A 23,841-nucleotide genomic window follows, 5' to 3' on the forward strand; every position below is an offset into this window, starting at 1 on the left:
TAGCAGTAGTGTTTTTTCAGCACTGAGTTCCTGGGTTTAAACCCCATTAACAATCCCTGTGGCTCTCATCGCATTTACACTTGTCTTTTCCTCTAGCATTTCTGTTACAAAGCCACTGGTGAATGTACTGGCATCGTTTGCTGTGATTTTAAAAACTCTGTCTGCTGAACAACCGAGTTCAAATTCAGATCTCCAGTACACATTGTCCTTGCTTATATTCATGATGCTAAACCAGTACCTTGATTCAGCAGGGAAGAGTGTAGCTGGATAAGTGTCTTCAGATTTGAATACCTGTGAGAAAATCTGTGCTAAACAAACCATAACACTGGAGTTTAGGATTAACTGTAAAATCAATTAGAAGACCAGGACTTGGTAAGCAGCAAACATGAAAAGCATGTTGTGAGGAATTTAGCTCAGGAGTGTTCACTGGTCACGTCTCCCTGGAAAACAAGAGCACAAGGGCTGCGGAAAACTTGTGGCTGGTACATTTTTAGAACACTCTTGAGGCCTGTCACTAGCCAAGAACTAAAGGTGTTACAACAACATAAAATAAATCAGTGCTATGAATGAAAGGGTCTTTTGGGACAGAGCAGGGCATCAAAGTTTGGAGATGTCTTCTTCCTCCTTGTACGCGCCTGGTTTGTAGATGACTCCTCTGTTGTCTTTGCTTCCCTTTCTGCAGCTAAAATAAAACAAATGTATTAAATACTTGTAATTCCAGTGAGGGAAAAGCACCATTAGTTACTTAAAATGGCCCATTGTACATGCATGAGATTCTTTTCCTCTGTACTGGTGCAAATGTAACTTATTGTTACAGTTTCTAGAGAACTCATTCTGTGAGGCAGTCGGTGCTGATTGCAAAGGGATCAGGCTGTAGGGAAGTTTGTAATCTTAGTCTTTTTCCTCAGAGTTTGGCTTTGGTGGCACTGTGGCTAAATGATCTCTTGTCAGTACGGATTTCTTCCCCTTAAATGATTTGACCTTTGGGAGAGTGTTTTTTTTTTTTCTAAAACTCCATTCCCCTCTTGTTTCACTTGCTGTTTTAGGAAGAAATTAAAGGATTCAAAAAGCAATCAGGAGCAGCAATGCTAGCAAAAAGAACAAGAAAAATAACAAATGGCAATTGAGAAGCAGAAAAACTGGGTAAGTTTGTTATCGACCCAGCATGCTTGTTCTGCTCTGTCTGGAAGGGGAGTCTCATTTCCTAACTGCTTGTGGGAGCAGTCAGTACCTAGACTGGAAAGTGATTTTGTGTTCTCCCCAGTACTCACATACAATTCCCTGTTTCCTGACCTTGTATCTTTAAGGGTTTACATAAGCACTGTTCAAGTAATCATTATTTTGTGGAAAAATGGCCTTATATGGTTGCTTTTCACAAAACACCACTGTTCCTACAATGGCAGAATGGTAGCCACTGTGGCACAAAGATTGCAGCAAGTATAGGACTTTTAGCCATATAACCATATTTTGCTGGCAATCACATAGTTACTTGGGAGTACATGATACAGGAGAAATAACGCCTACAGTGATACAAACAAATCAAAGCTTGTAGGAAGGGATTGTATCTTATAAAACATCAAACTTTACCACTATAAAAAATATGCAAGGTTTTCAACACACAAACAAAATTTGGTTTGACTTTTCCTGTGGTGTGACAGCCACACATCTTACCTTTTCCTCTTCAGTAGGCAGAAGGCTACCGCAAGAATGATGAGCACTCCCAGAACACAGGCTATCACAGCAGAAACAACAAAACCTAGGAAAGGAGGGAAAGCATACCTGTTAACTTTATTCACTTGTGAGGAGGTTAGTTTCTGATCTGTCATAACATTTGCATTCTGCATCTGCAACTTCCCTACAGCCTGCTCATGCCACTTTGCAGTTATGGAGTGGATAACTTTGCATAGGTGCATGTTATAAGGTCCTAATCCCACAGCTGGATCCACAGTTCACAATACTGTGAATCTAGATACCTACTGAAGACACAAAGCCAACATGCAGGCACAGGCATGGCAGATCAGAAACTTTGTGGATTTCAATGCTCTCATGTAGAAGAGAGCATAAGCAAAACTGAAGAACTAAATCTGAGCCACAAAGAATGTTAAATTTGATGCCTTTTATTTTTTTCAAGGCAGAAGAACACTGTTGAATGTGGACAGCTGAAGAGTGATACACTTTGCTGCTGAGAACATTGCTTGAAGGCATCTAAGAAGGTAAGGATGAATTCAGCTATTAGTACGAAGAACTGAGTGATCTCATGTTTGCCTTGACACATTAAGCTTTATCATTGTAATGCTGTCTTTGATAATGACCTTCATGCATATTTTTGGCAATATTGATTTTGGCCTTCCCAAAGATCCTGAAGGTGAGCACTCTTCTCTTGACTGCCTTTTCACAATTCCTTTACCCATTGTTTTTTGTATTTTATCAAATGCCTGTTTTTCTCTAAGCAACATCAGAACCCTTTCAGAGTGAAGCTGACAGGTTTCATGTACTCCATGTAAATATTTCCTCTTATTAAATCAGCTGTTGAGGAAACAGAAATGTAATACCTGGAGTTTAACCTTATCCAATTTTACCCATTAGATGCTTTATTAATTTTAAGTACGACTGCACAGAAGAAGCTTGCAAACCATACAGTTCAACTAAAACTGTGTTTTAAAAAAGTGTAGGTTTTTTAATGGTAAAGGTGGGTCAAATGGACAACAAAATGAAACACCAAATAGATAATTGTAGGAAAAAGCTTGTAGTTTGAAGAGGAGGGGTGGGGGGCATTTCTTTTTGATGAGAAGACCTTCTTGCAAAGTGTAGTTAGCTAGTATTTCAGCGTGGTGCTGTAATCAAAACGAGACACCAGTTCCCGTTTAACTTGTGGGCAGTGGAAGGTTGGAACATCGTAATAAATTTCAGCTGCACGTAGGTGAAGCTGATTTTATTGGAATAGACTGCTGACAGGCAAGAGACATTATAAGCACGTGTAAGTTTTGCTGAGTAATCCTGTAAGATCAGAGACATTTTGAAATGTGGTACTTGTTAATAGTGAGCATGAATTTAGATTTGAAGCGGCATCAAAGTGTGGATGACCGAACACTTCGTTTGCAATTTGACACACGGCACAGCTCAGCGGCCCCATCTTGTGGCGCCTGTGCTCAGGTGAAGATGAGGTCTCAGTCTTGACACTACAAAACCTGCTTTAGCAGGGGCCTAGGGTGTGCACAACAGGATTTCGTTCACAAATGCCTGGTTGCGTGGTCCAAGCCATGATTCTGTGTATGGCTTCTCCTTCCCTTCTTAATAAGTGTCTGCTGTTACTGCCTGTGGTTGCATCAGGCTGGGCACTTTCAGCCAGCAACCAGGTGCACTTTAATTGTGCTTTGACAGGAACCTTATTTTTTCTTTTTTGTTCTTGTTCCGTTTTATTTTTCCCTTGTGGTGAAGGGCTGCGCCTGTGAGGGAGCCTTTGTGGCCCCAGTTGGTGGAATGTGAGATTACAGGGCTGATGAATACGTTTTTTTGAAGTGGGTAGAACATTTTTCTATGGTTCACTGATAGAGTCAATGAGCTTTTGTAATTAAATGTACTTAGATTGAATGGGGTTTCTAGTAAAGTAGCACTGAGCAATGCTTTTTGTAGCCGTAGAGGCCAGTTCTTGGGTAAGAACAGCAGGATGGGCAATAACCCATATAATTCAACTCTGATAAGGCATGCCAGCTTTAAAGATATGTTGAAAATGTCTTTGTAGCTGGTATCACCTCTGTATGGGAGCTAAATAGTGTGGTTTAGCAGAGGGAGAGCCGAATGATATTTTTGGGTTTGGCGCTGGTTGACAGCGGCAGTTTTGAGAAAGACACATCTGGGTCAAATTTTCCCCCATAGATGGAAATAATAATGCTGATACTATTTCTGTGAAGTGTTTAGAGATTCCTGGATGAAAAGCACAGTATCCAATTTTCAGTTACTGGGATTATAACTCTCTACTTTTTAAGTATTGAGTGTGATTTACAGAGAGACAGTAGTCAGGTGCTGAAAGGTCAGCTTAAGAAGCAGATGGAAAACTGCATTTCTCACTTCTGACTGACCAGAAAATCACTGGCTCATAGGTGCAGTTAGCAATCAGCAACAGACCCTTGCCAAGTCCACCAGGTATTGAATCTTGACAAATTGAGAGGATAAAGAGGTAAAAGTTGGGTCTCTGGGATTTCATGGTGAACTGGTCTTAAACATAAGGTAGGTCCTCACTTCAGAATTTCTGTTACTCCTGTAAGTGTTTCTATAGCATCATTGCTATCCTGAATTGTTTGTGCAAAGATATAAGAAGGACCCTGCAGAGGAAACCTTGTAGTCTCAGAAACTCAGCAGCCATATTGCAAATCCCAGTTTTGCTCTTTAAAATCAGTGTACATAATCTGACTTGAGCAGAGATTTGACGGGAATTACTGTAATAGCTGTTCTGGACCCAACTAGTTGTCTAGGTGGCAGCCGGTGGTTGAGATGCGAGGTTTGGGAAGAAAGTTTTAGCCCTCTTCCTGGTCATATAAGAATGCCATGGGGGAGAGGGCTATTTCTAATTGGCCAATCCACAAAAGCTGAAGGACTGACATACTCTGGTTCTTCTCCTTTTTCGCTCTTCACCCACCTTTTAGTTTATTCAGAATACCATTTCTGCAACTAATACTAGTTTGTTGTGGGGCTATTAAGGGTTGTTGATGATTTGGCAAATTTGCAATTTTCTTATGTATTTTGGTTAGAATCAGCTACTAATGTAGTTCTCATTTAAAAATGACATTAAATTGAGGCATTGTTCTCTAACCATTATTCTTTGCAGGTGGTGGCCTAGGGACTTGGTAAGAGGCATGAAGATAGAATAGAAAATTAAGACTATGGTGTTATATAGTATACAATGAGAAATCAAGAGACAGAGCCAGCAAAATCCCAAGTGTGATGTGTATAGTCAGAGAAATAACTTTTGTCTAATGCAGAGTCGTATCACAGTCAAGAAACAAGGTTTCCTCTTGTTACCAACATAATACAAACAAATCAGTTTTCTGGGCTCCAAACACTGAACAAATTAAAATGAGAAAAGAGGTGATGGATGAGAGTAACTTCTCTCAGCAGTAATTCAAGAGCAGAAATGGTAGCTTTAAATAGAAGAAAGATGTAACTAAACTAAACTAGTTTAGACTTAAATATTTAGCTATCTGCTGCTAGTAATGGGAAAGATAAGATACCTTTGGCAGCAAATAGGCAAGAAATACATGGAGAAATGGCGATGAAAGCAGAAAAATGCTTCAGCTGCTTGACTGGAAAGAACTAGTGTGGATGCTTACAGGCCACTGGAGTCTCGGCAGGCTTGGGGACCTTTTTTTAATATATCTGGAATTAGTTTGTTCCTAGCTTCCAGAATGAGGATGAGAGATGAAAACTGCTCAGCTATTTTGGGGGAAAGTTGATTTTCTAGGCCTATGTTTACAAACTGGAAGCTGTGCATAGTCAGGAGAGTCCTTGAGAACCTGAGCACTTTTCAAGATGCTCAGTAAAAGTAAAGTCATATAGTGAGGACTTCACTCATAAGGTGTAACATCCTCAGGTCCTTAATCATCTGTTAAACATATGGTCTAGTGGAAGGTGTCCCTGCCCATGGCAGGGGGTTGGAGCTAGGTGACCTTTAAGGTCCCTTCCAACCCAAACTATTCTATGATTCTATGATTATGCTGTTTCTCTGCACCTCAAAACTGGGAAGTATCCCATCTCTTCTTAAATTCTTAAATCATTGCTCCTGCACCTGTACTGCAAGTTAAAGCAGTTTTTTTCCTAGTCAGTAGCTTTCTGCTGAGTGTACAGAAGCGAGAACCTGAGTTAGTTTGGATCCCTGAATTGGATCCCTGAAAGGCAATGTACCTGTGCATTGCCTGTAGCAGCACTGTAGCCTGCTCTTTATACACGTGGTCCATGAGACTTCTCCCGAGGACCCACCGTATTGACTGCAGATAGAGGGGTTTATAAAATGAAAGTCAGGAAACTCAGCAGTTAGGGGGGTGTAGCCTTTGTCACTGGAGCTCTGGAGATAATGAAATACAGAGATTGAATGCAGAGCTGGAGAATGGGAATTCATGGCTTGTGGTTCAAGCCACATAGTCAGTCAGCTCTGAACTGTTAAGTATTTTTCACTCCAGTAAAAAGACAGAGAAATGAAGATCTAAAACATTAGAACTCAGGGAGAGAAGTGCCCGTAGGTAGCAAAAACAGTAGCATCATCATACTTACTGAAATAATTGCTAAGTTACATGCAGTAATTCCAGAGAAGGCACTCAAAATAAACTTCATGGTAGAATTATGTTCCTCCTATGGGAATCTTCAGAAAGATTTAAAAGTGTTCCCATGAAAACTGAAATGGCCCCCAGCCACAGAATGATTTGGAAATTGTCTCTGGGTTTTATCTCAAAGGTGGAGATTTGCTTCAAATAACTACCCAATGCTGCTGATGTTCCACTCTGCTCTGCTTGCAGCTGATCAGGCAAAGAGACCAGCCAACTTTTGCTGACAAATGTAAATCATCTCTGATTTCAGAGAAATGTTTCATCTGGTATTTGTTTTGGCTGATCTCTAATTTTCACTTTTCTCCTTTATAGCTTTGTATTAGAAAAGATATATTATGAAAGGGACTGTCTGTGTTCTCTGTTCTTTCATCTGAACAGTGAAGAAACTAGCAGGCAAAGTTGAACTGATGTGTTAACACGTTTTATTAATTTGAAAGTTTACTGCTTGGCCAGTCATTTTTATAAAGTCTGCTTTTTCTTTTAAAAATCTTTTATTCTGTATTTCAAATAGCTTGCCTATATTCATCTGCCTCAGTGTACGTGCCAGCTTCACAACTGCTTAAGAGTGTTTGCAAGGCAACACAGAAATTGGAACAATACATCTGGCACAAACAATATGCTCAGATGCCTTACTGTGGGGCACAGCTGAGCTTCTCACCACAGATGCAGGTTTTTGTGCTCACACTTCCCCCCCCCCCAAAAAAAAAACCCATGTGCATTGTCATCGTGTCACACTGCGTAATTAAGCTTTTAAATCAGTTTGCCTTGTAAGATGGCAAATCTTTTTTCATTTGTAACACTAGATCATACAATCCAGTGTTATGAATTGTTTTAATTTGTCAAGTTTTAATTCCTCACGGACCTCTTCTCATTCTGTGTAATTTCCCCAGAACAGAGTCTCCCTGAAAGGCAAAGTTATGATTCCCTTTAAATCTGCATAAAAACAATCCTGAAGTTGCTGAGAACCAGCAAATGTCACTGGTGAGACAAGGTCAGCTCAAGCACTTAGGCTGACTGAAACAGCTCAGTGAAGTTCAGTCTCACTGAACAGAGAACTGTTTAGTGTTTGGAGTGACAGCAGGTGTTTCTGCTGAGCATGACAAGGCCAAACATGTCTTCAGTCTTTTATCTCCTCACCTTTGATCAGAAGGGTTGCAGGGCTTTGCCTGATATCCACTGTGGAAAAAAACCCTTCTTGTATACTCTCCGAATACCTTATGCTTGTACAGTTGCCCATGCAACATTGCAGTGAGAGAAGAAAAGGGAAGCAAGTGAACTGTGGGAAAATGAGATTACTGTGGTTTTGTACTGGTACAGTGCAACAGGACTGCCACTTCAGTGTTTTGGGTTTACACAAGTCACTGTGCACTGTTTCTTTGCATAAAAGCATTCATACAACTCACCTTCACGGAAGGAGATAAACACCAGTCTTTCATGGAATTCCTGAACGTTCCGGAAGTTATTGACCATTTCCAGGGGTTCTGGGTCATCACTCTCTGTGCAGTACATGGCTGTTTCCAGTGCCAGTAACTAAAAAGAGAAGCACCCTGTTCAGCTCCCAGAATACCGAAAAAGCAATGCTAGTGTATGATTGCTGAGAGTGTGTGTTTGAAATCAAAGGGGTAGTCAAAGGGAAGAAGATACGATAAGTAATACTTAAGCCTTGCGTGGCCTGTGAGGCCGAATACAGAATGATGTATAAACAGTGTGATATCTCCAAACCCATACCTGTATTTTGTTTACATCCTGGTAAAATTAAACCTGCTTAGTAATTATCCACCTGGAAAACTGCATGGGAGGAAACATGCAGCAATGTTCTCCCTAGCACAGTCTAACTCCTAAGCAGTCCTAGAAGCTACTTTATGAAGGAACTCTCTACTTTTGGTAAAGACATGACCTGATAGAGTGGACAAAGTTAAGAATGGACTTTCATAACAAGGAGCAGGCAGTAATTTGATCAGAGATTTTAATAATAACATTTTCCTCCTGTGTTTCTAATGAGGGGAATCAGAAGACAGTGATTGGCAGTTTATAGTCTGTGGAAGTGGCCACCTAAGAACAAAAGAAGTTAATCAGTCGAGCACAAAAAAGTAAGTTGGAGAAAAGCCAGGAGGTTCAAAATTGACAAATACCTTATCACATGCCTTTTAGAAACTTAACATCTAGCCAATCAGTCATGCCTGAGTCAGTCAAGATCAAAGTAGCACTGAAATACCTTCTGAATAGGGTTCAGACATGAAGCCTGGATAAAAATCTGGAAGTGACTTATGGAAAGATTAAAGCAGGGAGTAAGGACATGGTGAAAAGAGAAATTAATCTCACTTGACTGTGATTTTTCAAGCTGGTACTATACCAATTGCTTTGCAGTTGTCTGTCCTTCATTTATTCTGGTAAACTGAAAAACGTGCTAACTGCAAACAGAACAGGAAAGTGATTTATGTCAGTTCTGTGCTACTCTTCCCACTTTTAAAGGATTTTAGCAATGGTCATCTTTCAGTTTTACAGGAATGTAAGAGAAATCCAGGAAATGAGAATGTGTGTTGGCTGTTGTTGGGCAGACACCACTCAGGAGAACATGTGCTGGGTTTAAACTTGCCTGCTCATGTGAAATTTTAACAGGGTGGCGGAAGACTGTCCAGAGAACGCTAGGGTAGCAGGGAGGAGTTGTCAGGGATCCTTCATAGCGATAGTACTCATCCAGTCTGTCAGGAAGCAGTTCTCGGATATTGAAACCAGGGACTCGGACCATCTGATCTAAAATAGGGGATTCATGTTAAATGCTGCATCATTACTACACAGGTAGTGCACCAGTGAAGTGAATTTGCTTTTCAATAAGTAGGATGCTTTCAGTCATATCAGTAGGAAAAGAAAAATACATTTTAACAGAGACGATCCCAGTATAATCAGGAATACAGCTTTTTAGGTTTCCTCTGTACAAATCATGTCTTAGATTCCAAATCAGAATTCTGCAAGATAAAGAGTGGCCATTTTAACCAAAAAACACCATGTGCAAGAAATAAGACCCAGTCAGAAACACATGGTGTTTCTAGCCCTACACTCTTCACAAAAAGGCACTGCGTTTTTAAGTCTTTCAGAGTTTGTCACAGGTTGGTCTGGGATTTCTGGACTGCTTCTTCAGGTGGTTCAATCCCTCTCAGGGTGACATCTGATATTCTTGGCCATTCTCAATCCATTGCAGGCTTATAGCCACTCACCCTTGTATTTCACATTCCGGAAGTGCCTGAAGATCTTTTCATAGGATGGGTTGAAGGATCCAATCTGTAATGAACAGACTATTAACAGCTGTGCAAATCACCGCAGGCCAAATATGAGTCTGCTTCTGCACACAGCAGGCAGCAGTATTTGATGGCCTCTGTCATAAGGTGTCTCCACTGTCCAGATGCTCATAGACTAGAATGGCATAAGTACTCTTCTTACGCAAAACATTGGCACTATCCTCAGAACCCCAATAATGCTCTTATTCCAGAGAGCTATTAGAGCTGCTTCGTTATAATACTATCTTAACTGCACTGTAGACCTCTTGTGTGTGCTCGAAAGGCCCTATTGCCCTTGCCTGTTCAGCATGCCATGCAAATGAGGAGAAACCAGTTCCTCTGAAAACGTTTCAGGCATAAGTTCTCAACTGACAGATTTCTTGGATCATCTACTGGTTTCTAGTCAAAGCCACATTTTTCCACCCACAAACATTTTTTAGTCTGCTGCTCCTCATAGTCCAGTAAGATAAAGAATGACACTGTTGGGTACTGCAGGGCCACTGGCAAGGGCAATAACTCAACTATTTGGCAAGGGCTATAACTCAACTATCAAACAAGACCATGCTTTTCAACTGCTACCAGCAGCTTTTCAGTCTAATAATCAATGCCTTTTTTATTAATCCTTTAGAGTTGGTGCTTAGGAGTTCTTCTGACGACATAGTAAACTGGTGTCCTTAGATCAACTGTAATGGCCACCAGCTGTCTGAAAGCTTTTCAAAGACCTAATCTCCATTGTTCCCCTATTTGATTTTGAAGCACCATTGCTTAGCAATAAGCAGAATCCCAGTATTATTCCCTAGCATAATACACAATACTCTGACACTTCTCGCAGCTGCAACTTCCAAATGAACTGAAATTTAACAGAAAATTGGCCATAGTCTTAGAGTTGCTAGGAAGTGAGCTTGGGTCATAGTAAGGAGAATTGGAGAATTAGAGCTTTGTCTCCTGACTAGAGACTCATGTTTTTGATGGAAATGTGAAATCTTAGTTATCTTATTGAGGAGTTTTATTCCTCAAGAAAAAGGAGAATTATGTATGTACAAGGTTCTGAAAGTTTTTCTTTCAGATCGTTATTCTCTTTAATTGCCTCTGTGTGGGGCTTTAGTGGAGAAAATTGGAAAGCTGTCCTTCTGTCATCTTAAAAAGGGCACTGAATGTACTTGTTTACTGTAATATGTGATTCAAAGAATCTAGGAAGTTTGCAGCCTGAAGACTGTGGTCAAATCCTAATTACATATAGTGGCCAAAACCAGGGTTGTGTCTGCCTGTGTCTCTGCTGTCTTAAAACTGCTTTGTGCTACAATAGGCAACTTTTCAGCAAGTGAGCTTGAAATCCACTGTTGTTTGACAAACTCTACTGATCCTTAATCTGTAAGTGAATGCAAAAGTGGATTTAACATAGCTGAAGATAATTTACTGAAAAACATGAGGAAATATTCAGAATTCCTCTTTTCTTAAAACTTGTTCCTGTTTATGTATGTGCTGCTGGAATCTGGCCCTTTTCTAAGAGAGAGAAGGAAGAAGCTTGATCAGCCACAGCATTGTTAAATAATCTAGGAAATTTGTAGGTTAGAGGTCTCTGATGGTTTAATGATTGAAAGTATATTCTCAGCCAAACAAAAAAAGGTCCTGATCCTACCTCAAGAAGAATAGCCAAAACCGCCAGTCCATCTGCTTTGTCCATTGCTGCTGTTACATCTGGATATTTCTCAGAGTTATAGTGTACAATATGCAGCTACGAAGAAGGAGATAGTATGTTATGCTAACATCTGGGGCATGCTCACATTTCTGTTTCACAGCTAAAAAGGACCAGTGCAGCCATCTCAGGTTAAGACAATACAGTGGGATCCTTCAGTGCTTTCTGGGTGTGGTGGTGAGATCTTTTTAGAGAAAGGCAGAAGGTTCTGGAACTCCACTCCCAGCCCTGCTGCAGCTGAGTTACACCCCCCCTCCTCCACATAATGGGGCAGAGGGAGGAAGAGGATCAATCATTTCAGCTTCAAGCCATCTTGACTGCAGTACTAGGGAATTTTTCTGAACAAGTAACACCTTGGCGCTCTTGGGACTCTCCAGTGTTTAGAATGCAAAACCTGGGGTTAAATGTCACTAGAGAAGAAATGAATTATTCAAAATAAGCAAATTATTCTGACTGATTTCTCTTTTAATCGTTTTGGGGTAAATATCTGATTGGTATGGCTTTTCAGAGTCTCTTCACAAATCTGTAATTTAGGATTGGAAAAGATAACAAATAGTTCTTCACTGGATAGAAGAAGGTGAGTAAAAGCAGAAGCGATGTCATGCAGCTAGAAGATATGACTTTTGGCATATTCAGGAAAGTATGTCGGGGTCTATCCTTTTTTTGCGGTGCACAATGTGTTTTATTAGTGTATACCCAGGTATATTAGTGTATACCCAGGTCGTAAATACTTGGATTAGAACCTTGCAGCCTTTTAAAGCCGTATGCCCAAGATAAAGTTCCCACTTCGAGACAATGGGACCTGCCCAGCCTTCTTTGTTTCTTTCCCTGATCTGAGCCTGGCTTACCTCTGCTGCAAAATGCTTCCCACTGACTGTGTGCTCTGAGCCTTCTGACTTGTTTCTGTTTCCCCAGTGGAGGTGAAGTTGAGATGCTGTGTATTCAAACGGGAGGTTTCTGATGTACATAGAAGGCAACAGGTACATTTTCACTGTAAGCAGACCAAAACCAGATGGAAGCAAATGATACCACAGCTTTCAAGCACAGGGCAAATGTATATGTATGTCTAAGTATATTACATATGGAATACGAACAAAGCAGATTCTTAACTCGTATCCATCTCAGTCTGTGACAGGAGATAAACACTTTAGTTGTATTTAACCCTTTCTAGGCAATTCAGAAGAATTTAGAGTATACCCTTTTTCTGTTTTCTTAAACTAGGAATTGAATGTGAGAATTGTTGCTAATGGAAATCTTTACTCTCACTGAAGAATGGAAAATCAGTCTTATTAAAGAGACAGTTATTGACATGATGAAGCAAAACTTAGGCTTATGTGCCTTCTCTCAAGCCCCTTCTAGTGGTTGAAAATGGCTTAATAAATTAATATTTCTCATGGTATTTTTAGACTCTTGTTATATTGAACTCCTTTGTCTGTTATTTTAGGAGCATATGGCAAAACCAAATAAACTTCCCATTCCCCCCAAAACGCAGAGCACCCATGTCAAGCAGCGAGAGAATCACAAGCTTTAAGAACCAGCATTTCCTCTCTTGACATGCTGGAGACCGTCGTATGCATTCCCTTCCCTTCTGCTCACTGATGCTCTCCAGTGTGGAAGACAGGCTGGTTTTTTTTGTTTGGGGCTTTGGCTTTTGTTTTTGGTAGAAATTACAGTAGTAATTCTCAGCAGAAACAGAGTTATTCCCTGGAGAATTTTGGTACTTCATGAAGCAACCATTTATGTAAAGGACAGATTGATTTCTTTGCAGTTTATTATTTTCCAGTGTGAATACAGTTTGTTTCTGGAGTGTCCCAGACATCTTTTGCATGGGAAACAAGGCTCAAAACCTTAATGTATGAACAGCTGCAAGCCTGTGTGTCTTTATGCTAGTGCTAAAAAGCTTCTTTTGAGCTCTGCTGTTTTCAGTCTAGTTCAAGTAGATAATTGTATCTGGATTAGCTGGCCATTGAAGCATGTTAGTTATATGTAGAAATGACTGATACCATAATACTAAGCATCCTGCTGATTTCTTCTCTAGCCATAAGATAGCAGCAGATGAGGCAATGATCACTCTGACAGAGGCTAATTTTTCATTACTCAGAGCAATTAAGGTTTGTATCAGAGTGAGGTTACTAGCGTGGGTCGCATGTCCCCTGCTTTCTAGGAGAGCACTGACCTTAGAAGTGAATTCCCCTTTTTACTGAGGGGGGGATATATTTTAGTTTTGGCTTACATTAGGAAACCGTTGAACTTCTTAGGGGCAAGATCTAACAATGTGAGTGATTTATGAGAGGGCTCTGTGAGGAATTTTCTTATACCTGTGTGACTGTGAGGGACAGCCTCTCAACGTGTTCTTTTGTCTCCACTTGTTTTCTGGCACAGCTAAAGTCCACAATGAGAACGTTTCCTTCTCTGCTTATTGCCTGTCACTTACACCAGCCTAATACATTCAGCTGTGACAGTCCAATCTTTCACTCAAGACTGAGAAAAGCTCTTAGGAAAAGAAGGTCCACAAGGAAGGGGTGTTCCAGCCACTCCTATTCTAAAGCAACCTAGTTTTGATGGAGAGATTGGTCAAGAGGAAAACCAGGAGCCATACCCTAAGAGGTTGGCCCATACTGAAGAATGGGCTTATGATGTTGTACAAAGCAGGTTTACCCCACTGAAGGAGTGAGTTAAAAAAGCAGTGTTTGTGTGTTGGGTATCTTTTAACCAAGTGTGCCAGAGAAGAGCAGAGGCAGAGGCCATTTTATAACACAGGTTCTTTTGGTGCCTATGCAGTAAAGGAGGTTACAAAGAAGGAGGGCCTTATAACTGTTCTTATTTCTGTGTCTTCAAATGTTTCAGGAAGGGAGAAAAAATGGTGGGACTAGCTTACTGGTATTGTATGTTATGTCATATAGTAGACCTTTATGAGACTGCACTTCTGTGCTTTTACCTGCTGTATTGATGCTTTGATTTAGGACTACAGTGGAGGGCACATTTGTATGCTGTTTCTACTTATTCTTCTGTCTTTTTATCTATCTGTCATATCTTACACTAAAGAGGTTTCTATTTCAAGTCAAAGGAACAGAATGGTGCTCCTAGCTTCCCCCCTCCAATTCAGCTGAGCTGCTTTGATTAGACTGGAATGTCAGAGACCCATTGCACCCATATTGTACAAGTTTATCTCTTTTTAACAGATTCACGAAGTCTGTTTCCATTTAAGAGCACTCCAACCAAAGTAATAAGAAAAACTCAGGAATTAATTCTGGCATGACTATAGTCAATTCAGTTACTGCGAATCCATTTGTACTTAGTACATTCCCAAGTTTCCCTAGCCTGTTCTGGAGGTGTAGGTATACTGATGTAAAGCCTTTGTCATTACAGCTTAATTTCATCTGATAATCAAAGTAGTTCACCCATGAAATAAAAAAAATCACAAGCTTCAGCAACGTTTTTTTCCCTCTTTCCTTCACAATCCCGTGCTGTCATTGAGCTTCCTTACCTGAATGACCATTATTGATCAATGTAAACTGGTCAGTGGAGGACACATTATAGCCTATGAATTCTAAAGGTAAGAGATTAGAATCATACTGGAGAATATCTTTGTGAAAATCTATTGGTGATTGGAATACTCCTCCGCAAAATGGGTATTTCTTTGGCCAGGCCTTCTCTCCATCAGGACCTGTATAAATTAACAAAAAGACATATTTGTCAAGCCTTAACTATGCAAGTAATATAAAAACTCCCCTGTTTCAGCCTTCACCCAAAATTTGGAAAAGCAGCCTTTTCCCAATTGTTTAGGCACAAGCATGACAAGTAGAGTTTGGATCTGTGACAGTATTTGGATTATTTAGTGATGTGAATTATTTTTCCCTATGGAAGTAACAGGCATATGCAGCTCTTCCAGCCTTTGGAAGAGAATTGCTGAAAGAAGTGACTTGATGTTGACAGAGGAAAGTTTCCATCCTTTTCGGTGCACAGAAAAACAGACCAGAATGGGCTTTTCCTTACCATATAAGCTGTCTGGCTCCATCTAGCAACATTGCATAACCCACAGTGAAAAGAGAACATGCAAAAATGGAAGGTGTTACAATAATTTGCCCTGCAATAACTTGCTCAAACTCTGGTGAAATCTTTCATCACAGTCTTTTGCCCTAGGTAGGATCTACAAAGAATAGATAATATCAAGACATTTTTAATTGTGCCTTTGATTTAATTACACATTAATAGCTAGCAGCTGTTTGTAAGCTGTAAGTTGAGACCGTTTGGGTTTAAATACCGAAAGAGATACTTGCAACTTGTGTTTCAACTTGACTCTGAAGATTCATCATGTTTTTTTCTAAGGCAGGAAGGTCTTTTGGGATCACCCAGCCTGATCTGTGTAACACAGGCCATTGGACCTTCCTGGGTTAATTTCTACTTCACTGAGGTCATATTTTTCAGAGGGGAAAAAAGGTCTACTCTTCCTTTAAGCGTTGCAGGTGAAAGATACTTCATTAGTTCCCGATGGATAATTACTCTCCTTGACAGCTTGCTTTTCACTGTTTGTCTAGCTTTGACTTCATTTAGATAGTGGTTGCTTTTAATCCTTTGCTTAGAAATTGAAGAGCCTCCTGTAAGTATACTTCTGTTTCTAATTGAAATACTTATAGAGGACATAGTTTCTCACTTCTGTTCAACTAAATAGATTGAGTTCCTCGAGTCTTTGATTAAAAGGCTTCTTTTCCAAACCTATAATAAATATTCCTTGTGGCTTCTTTGAAGTATTACATCTTTCATAAATTGTGACTGCCAGAATCTAATGTTAGATTGGGTTATCAGTAGCAAAGCAAGTTCAGATCCTTTCTGAAGGAAAATTAACAGTCAGGAGAATGTTATTAGAGCCTCACTTGTGTGAAAGACGGTTTCCAAGGGTATGGATAGTGGAGGTGAATCTGACATAGTGCATGTCACAGAATTGGCAACTTCAGTACTGGAGCTCAAAGGCAGACTTACTTCCTTGTTAAAGCTCTTTAAAATTGTTCAAGACATCGGTTTGTATGTGACATTGTTTGTAGTCTGGATACTTAGACTCAGTGCTTTTCAGTGTAAATAGGCCTTGACGTTGCTTTAACTTAGGTCTTGGGCTCTAGTTTGCTGCCAATCACATTAATTTCTCTCCTCTTAGATCTTCATGGCACTACCTTAAAGTTATGGAAATTATTTTTAAAAGCTAATAAATGTTATGCGGCTGTTGTAGGAAATGGTATTCTATCCTTTCCATATGTTTTGGGAAATTACAGATCCATTCAGAGGAGCATAAATTCCGTACTATGGGATATACATACTTGAGCATATTTCCCAGGAAAATATGTATCAGGGTATATGAGAAAATTATAGTTTCTTGAGGTTGAAACTTGATGTGCAAGACAGTGACACTGAAATATAACACTTTCCAAGAAGCTAAGACGACAGCAGCGCCAGAAAAATTGGTGAGAAGCCTTTATTATAAAAAGACTTCAGTAATTTTAAAAGGTTTGGGGTTTCTGTGCACTGCTAAGATAGTTTGCAAGAAGGTATGTATTACATATCATAGGTCTGGAGACTTGATAATTAAATAGGTAATTTTTATTTGATGCATAAAATAGAAGTCTAGTCCCAGCCAGTGGAAACCATGTCATGAAGTACCCCTCACTTTTGCAGTAGTATGTTTGGCTGAATTGAATGCCCTTGGGAGTCGGCAGCAGAGTATGGGAACTTCCACACCAACATCAGCAGTTCAGAGGGGAAACTTCGGTATTTTCTATAAAATGCTGTAGTTGCTGCAGTCTTTAGGTACCTTGGTCCTTACTAGCAGTTACCTTTTCCTTGACATAAATCTGCTGCTCCACTCACAGGCCTCTCAGCTACCGCAGTTTTTGCTTGTTTCTCACTCCTGCTCCATTGAAAAAAAAAAAACCAAAAAAACCCCAACAGCCAAACTAAACAAAAAAACCCTTTTTTGGTACAAACCAGTTTTTCTAGAAATTCTGCCCTTTGTCACATAGTCTTCCTAATTTCAGTGCCACAAAATTCCTGTCTCAAAGAGCTGAGCTCACTGCAGCTTGGATTTGCATATGTGAAATTGAGATTTCCATGGTAGATAAACCACACAGCTGGAAGGCATTTCTCAGCTAGCTCTGTTGAAAATGAATGATTGATTGTGAACCAGATTCTCCTTTTTCTGTGCCAGCACATTCAGATAAATCCAGTGGAAATCACATTGTGTTTACAAAGACTCTGTCTGATCACTGCTGAATAAAGAATAGCATGTGAGTGTATTAAGACTGGCCTGTACTACAAGTCTCAAAAGGTATTAACATAGAGAAGTATTGCAAAAATATCTTAGTAGTTAATTTCTTCCTTTTGTGATCATATTTGTGACAAAGGGAAAGACCCAGGCAGCTCAGGTGATGTTTGCTGCTCTGAGGATCCCATGCCCCTGTCATGCTGTAAATAACCCTGAGCCTGGCAGTGCCCTCATGGCTGTTCTGTAAGAGATGTCTGTAAATGAAGTAGTGGTGGTTCTTTGGATAGTCTTGCTGCCCAGCTGCAGTGAGCTGAGGACAATACCCTCAGCACCATGGCTGCATGCGTCTGTTGTATCGCCTCCCTTGACAGCTTTTAGCTTCCCATGCCTGAGCCTGAAGCCAGCCCCACAGCACTAGCGCTGCTGGGTGGTGCAGGACAGATGTTCCTCTAAGAACAACAGTGGTGTCTGCTCCCAGGGTGTGTACCTTGGCTGACTTAAAAAAAGAAGGAAAGAGGCCTATGAAACACCAGTGTTACTAACAGACTTTTGTTTGAGCAAAAGAATATTCATATTGCTCAAGCTTCTCACTTGAGTATCCAAGTTCTCCAAACTAACGTAGTAAAATGCATTGGGTCAGTAACACGGGGAGCAAATGTCTGTGGTATTTTTGCAGCCAGGCAGAGCACTCTGCCCTGTTCTCAGCCAGCTGGAAGCTGTATAGCTGCTGTTAGCCCTGGGCTGAGCTAGCAGTGAAGGCTGAAGGTCCAGGCTCCCTGCCACAGTAACATAGCTGCATGTTCTTCATTTTGCTCAGAGCACAGGCAGAGCTCAGTCGTATCATTCTGTGTACTCATAGCCAGTATGTGTGTATCTTCCACGTGCTCGTCCAGAGGGAAGCTTGTGAGATAGAGGGGTTGCCAAGGGCTGTAGCTGTCTCTCCTACTCCGTTCAAGTGCCACATGAGAAATTTTGGGCATGTTCTGGTGTGTTCACTGAAGCTGGCATTTCCTAAGGGGAAGTGGAGGGGTCTTAGCACAGGTTCTCAGCATCTCGCTGAGTTGGAGTATTTGGCATCAGTAAAACTAAAGAGTTTGTATGTTCAATTAGCCTGACGTTTGGTAACAACAATTCTTGTGTTTGTGTTGTAGCATGAAGTTCTCCCCTTGTGCACGTTAGTAATTCCTTTGGCACTGTTTCTTTAAACTTGGCTGTAAAGCTAGTTTTCTCTATTGTAGCTGCTTGTCCACTCTCAATGAGTGATTCTGGCTCTTTGAATTCATTCCAGCCCTCTTACATTACAGAAGCAGAAAGCCAGAATCCAAAGAATTGAAGCCCGCCTCTCCAATTCTACCAATTCTCTTCTGGGGTAGAGGACATCAGGCCTGCACTTCCCAGCCCCACAGCAGCATTGCCAAAAGCTGCATGCATGTGCTCTCCTATGGGGCAGCAGAACAATTCTTTTAGTTCTTTAACTAAGATAACATTTTCTGATGATACACTTCAGTTTGTACAGAAGGTGAAGCAATCCCTCAGAGGACACAGAGCAAGCCTGTGTCAGAACGGGAATTGGTGAAATTGGGCACTGAGAATAGCATACTCTGAAAGAAACACAGGTACCCAGCGTCCTGGGAAGGGAGAAGTAACTAATTTAAAGCAAGTGTTACCCTAGGAAGGAAGACAAAACTGCCACTTTGATGGTAGTAAAACAAGTTCTGCTTTCCTTACTACCCAGCAGGGTTAGGTTCATCTGGTGGCTGCTGAGAGGGTGGAAAACCCAGGCTTTTGTTCTTAAGACTGTCTCAAGCTTTTTTTTCCTAATGAGAATGTGAAGTGTATGTATGCATACTGGCAGTTAGATTAATACCTATAGACAGGCAGCTGACAGTTTTCCTTTTGCTTATGTGAAGCAACTCAGGTAAACTGGAGCACAGCCAAAGGGAGTAGTTACTAGCAGGAATTTCAGCCTCAGAGGTTCTTTGTGTTGTCTTGGAGCAGCACCAAAGGCTTAAGAACAAGATTTTTTTTGCTGAGATTCTCAGTACTGCCTACTTCTCTGTGGGCATGTGGTATGTAGAACACTACTCTGAATGAGGAATAGCAGGCCAGATGATTTGATCCCTTAAAATCTCTAGATAATTCTTCTTGAGCAGCCATCAGATCCTTCTGGATTAGTAGCTGACTGAAAGGACTGTTGTACAGTATAACACTGCTTTCCTGAGTATAATTTATTCTACCTTGTGAGTGCTGTAGTTTTCGGGATGCTGAGTCTCCAGTAACACAATACAGGTGACTTGCTGAACTCTGACTCTACCTAAAAATTAAGACCCATCTGGGTAGGGAGAGGTATGTTCTCTGTAGAACCAGGCTGAAATGTGCTGCTGGTCTGTGACTGCTGGGGATGTAGAGGGCTTTGGGGAACTGCTGCAGTTGTGGGGCCAGTCTTTTCCTGGTGAAGTTCCTGTCACTTTTTAAGGCAATTCAGAACCCAATAACTGACTCTCAGTCACCCAGATATGAAACCCAATGTCCAAATAACAGATTTCAAGATGATGGGACAGATCCAAACCTGGGTAAAGACAGTGAACCAAGTAGGTTCTCACCAGCATACATTTGGCATGTTGTCATTAAAATAGAGAGCAAAGCTACTACTTAGTATGTACAAATTAGTTTGTACTTACCAATATAAGACCATTTTGAACCTGTTTAAAGACAAAATATTGCTATGAGTATTTGAAATTGATCTTAGTCTATAAAGAAACAAATTGTCACTTAAGCCCACGTGCTGAATTTTGCAATACTTTTAACTCTCTGTCCCCAAATGTTGAGCAAAACACAGAGACTTTCAAAGCTCATGAACACTTCTCACCCAAATTATAATTATCCCTGTGTTCCTGCCCATAGGGGTGACTTTCTTGTGGTTACTTAAATGCTGGAGTGAAACTTTTGTTGGCTTTTTGGTGGTGTGGTTTTTGGTTTTTTTGTGGAATAGCCACAGACTCGGTGTGTAGGTACATTCCTGGTATTTTTCCAGTTAGGAAACTAAGGAATAGAGATGGGGTGTAGCTATAATGATCCCCCTCATGCCTAGTTGGGGAGTTTGAAAACCATCGGTGGGTTGCCAGTTGCTACAGTCGTTTCTGTACAGGGGCTCTGGGATTGGCCAACTGAAACAGGAATAGATGGACGTTGAAAAAAGGGAGCGTGAACCATGAACCCATATAACTCAGAGAATCCTGGGGGGCTGAGTGAGTGTCAGAATGACCAGTACTCATCCATGGTTTGAGGTACTGAACTTGGGACTATGTCTTCGCTTGTCTTTGGAAAAGTCTTGACTTATTAAATGCTCTTTTTAATTTATTTTTCTTCTGGTCCTGAAACCTACTTAGTCATTCAGCTTGCTGGGTAATTGCAGGTGCTTGTCCTGACAGACCTGCACAGCTTTGGCTGTCAGGATAATGGATATCTGTACTCTCTGCAAATTCAACTTAATTTCTGCTTAGAAAGCAGTCCTGAATTACAGGTCTTGCAAACACTCAGAATGCCCGTGTGTGCATACATGCAGGCAGGCACATATCTATCCTTACATGCACATGTCTGCTCAGTACATGATCCTTGACTGTACTCTGGAGTGTGGTCACAGATACAGCTCTTCTCCAAAGAATGTGGTGTGAAATGTTTTGGGATTAACTTGTAGGGATGTGCAAAACATCTGTGCTTAGCTCTTTAGTAGTGATATGTGCTGGGAACACTGAGCTCTCTGCTTCCAGTTCATTAGGACCAGTGTGCCTTGTTCTTTTACACTGGAATTCTCAAAATGAGGTCTGTGTAATCATCCTGGCTCACGTCCCCATGTTCCTCGTGTAGAAGAATTCATGCACTGTCTTAGATTGCAAGAGGAGAAACCTCCTTCTCCTCTCTCCTTCTCTCTGCAAAGGATCATCTCTTACTGATTTATTTTGGGGGGTGCTTGTGTCCACTGATCAGCACGTTCTGTAAGTAAAACTTGCATGAAGATAGCGACTGACCATCAACAGCTTTTAGAAATTGCCACATCCTCAGCTGAGGCAGGTTTGAAAATATAGTGGCTTAACTACAGTAGCTACTCTCTGCTCATGTTCTTACTTCCCATTACAATGTGTACAAAGTGTCAAAACTATGATTTTTTTAATCTAGAGCAACCTTTAAACAGTCAATTTCAGATATTTTCAATATTTTGGGCATTTATGGTAATTGAAATAAAAATAAATGAAAGCTTAAAGTCTTTTGCCAAGTGAAATTTTCCTCAGCTTGAGAGCATTTTGATGCTCTGCAATTCACTACCATTGTGACTTTACTGATGAGCACAATAATAGCAACAAGTGTAGGTAGGGCTGAGGCACAGTTAATGCTTATTTCATCCAACTTAGATCAGGAGATGAATAGATGACCAGATGGCAGAATCTTCTTGATTTTGCCTGAATGAACATGTAGAGCTGCCATCCTCAGACTCTGAACAAGGTTGCATTACCCTTATTCTGCTTGATAACGAAATGAGGATGAGCCAGACTGTCACATAAGCTTACAGAATTGGAGGAGAGCCAATAGATGTCTGATTCACATCTAGAAGGGAACTATCAACAGCTCTGTACCTGTGAGCACTCTCCTGCCTTTTTGTTCATGTTAGGGTGAATGCTGATGAGTAACACGGTTACACACCCGTGCATGGCAGAAGAGGTTCCTAGAGCCAGTGTATGTGTGTGTCACTGATCACTGTGCAGGGAACAAATACATCTCCAATGTCACTGGGGAGCTGGGAAAGTGGAAATGGTTTTAGTTGTGATAATCTATGTTAGTTGTTTCTCTGACTTGGGAAGATGTCAGAGACAGGCAGATGCCATAGCTCTTGCCGTTTCTTGGTACTGGGGTTCTTAATTGTAAGATAGGGATTCTCCAGCATTCCCTTCAACATGTATTGTAAGGCATATCTTTTCAACACATCTTTCCCTTCTGAACCTTGAGTTGTCAGGGAAAGCCCCTGGAAAGCACCGAGCTTTGTTCTGTTAGTCTGGAAAGCTCCAAGGTCTAGGAACCTCTGCCCTTCAGGTGGGAGATTCCGCTAGAGAATGTAGCCATTTTTCAGAGGATATATGCCCACAGTAAGAAGGGGACCTTGAAACTGTGATTTCCACCTCTCATGTAGCTCATGTGAAAACCCCAGTAAAGTCTTGTCTTGGCAGAGCTCTGCATGAAGCTGACAGCTCTGGATTACACTTGAGCCTTCAGGATTTTTGTCACATAACTACACATGCTGAGTAAGTCTTCTCACACAACCTTTTACAATGATTCTCCCTTACAACCTGTAATCAAACTAGGTGGATTATAATTAGCTTGAATGGATGAAAATTGATTATAATCAGCTTGAATAGATGAACATTAGCTCTTAAAAAGAGAGGGAGGAATGTTAGCCTCCTGAAACTGTTCTGTTTAAATATAAGAGACTGAGGTCTAGTGTATGGGGTGCTTCACAGGGATTGCATTCTTTTCCCTCTGAGGGCAGAGGGAAAGGTGTGATGCTTCCACTACTCTGAGAAGGGCCAGTCTCTACTTCATTCTGTGACAAACAATAAGATCACAAAGCAAGGCATACTGAGCATGCAAGAAGTCTGTAATGCAGACTACATCAGAGGACAAATTTCTTTTTCCTGTATATATCAGAATACCTATTCTGAGAAATTGAAACAAGGATACCAAACAACTGCAGACTACAACAATATACAACTTCAAGCATGCTATCGAAATAGTAATAATTAGAAGATGCCAGTTTCCTGCATACAGTAGCTGCCCTAAGTTACATGTGACAATAAAATAGAAAGCTTAAAGACTTTACCATTCAACGGCGCTTGCATTGAGACTGGTGTCTTTAGGAGGAAAATAAGCAGAGTAGTAAGTGTGAATATACTGAAGCTCTTGGCTGACATCTCAAGGAAAGACTTATAATAGTCCGACAGTTCACAGGTTCCTCTTCCTTTGCAGTCTGAAGAAACTCCCTTGTAGATATGTGGCAAATAGCAGAAAGTGCACATACAGAGCTTCTGCTGAAGAAGAGCTTCTGCTCTTCTCTCCCCTTGTGTCTCTCCTTGCTTTTAGGACTGCTTTTTATAAAGCTCCTGAGACTCAACCCAAAACAAATGATGTAATCAGACCTGCCTCTAGGTCACAGCATCCTCAGAAAACTGATCATATCCTTCACTACTTCAGTTTTAGTGAGCTCCTCACAGGGCTCTTAGAGAGGGAATTTAAATGTGGAACTGCAAAAAT

General features: G+C 40.8%; 2 protein-coding genes across 4 annotated transcripts in view; one reads left to right on the forward strand and one right to left on the reverse strand.

Moving 5' to 3' along the window:
- Positions 1–23,841, forward strand: part of USP3 (ubiquitin specific peptidase 3) — a 91,275-nt gene that overhangs the window by 9,269 nt on the left and 58,165 nt on the right. For 2 of the 3 annotated variants that reach the window (XM_030497016.1, XM_030497018.1), the window contains 2 exons: positions 1,047–1,143; positions 2,132–2,213. The gene's annotated coding sequence lies outside the window, so the exon portion shown is untranslated. Of the gene's footprint in view, positions 1–1,046; positions 1,144–1,685; positions 1,807–2,131; positions 2,214–23,841 lie in introns of all 3 variants that reach the window. The other variant, XM_030497017.1, reaches the window with a different exon arrangement.
- On the reverse strand, positions 414–23,533 carry CA12 (carbonic anhydrase 12). Its single transcript, XM_030497022.1, has 10 exons — positions 23,411–23,533; positions 20,223–20,243; positions 14,776–14,955; positions 12,137–12,279; positions 11,232–11,327; positions 9,533–9,596; positions 8,914–9,071; positions 7,721–7,847; positions 1,672–1,756; positions 414–682 (listed from the first exon to the last, which is right to left on the reverse strand). The coding sequence occupies exons 1-10, from the start codon at positions 23,499–23,501 to the stop codon at positions 598–600; spliced, it is 1,050 nt and encodes a 349-aa protein (XP_030352882.1). The 5' UTR covers positions 23,502–23,533; the 3' UTR covers positions 414–597.

Source organism: Strigops habroptila, chromosome 9 (genome assembly GCF_004027225.2).
Source record: "Strigops habroptila isolate Jane chromosome 9, bStrHab1.2.pri, whole genome shotgun sequence".
Taxonomy (NCBI): Eukaryota; Metazoa; Chordata; class Aves; order Psittaciformes; family Psittacidae; genus Strigops; species Strigops habroptila.

Bases quoted from the DNA above. Each gene is read 5' to 3' on its own strand.
- CA12 (XM_030497022.1), bottom strand. From the start codon at position 23,501: ATGTCAGCCAAGAGCTTCAGTATATTCACACTTACTACTCTGCTTATT. The intron at 9,597-11,231 runs GTAGGATCAGGA...TGTTCATTACAG, and splicing joins TTTTGGCTATTCTTCTTGAG to ATTGGATCCTTCAACCCATC. The intron at 7,848-8,913 runs GCAAGTTTAAAC...TTCTCTTTTTAG, and splicing joins TTAAAATTTCACATGAGCAG to TTACTGGCACTGGAAACAGC.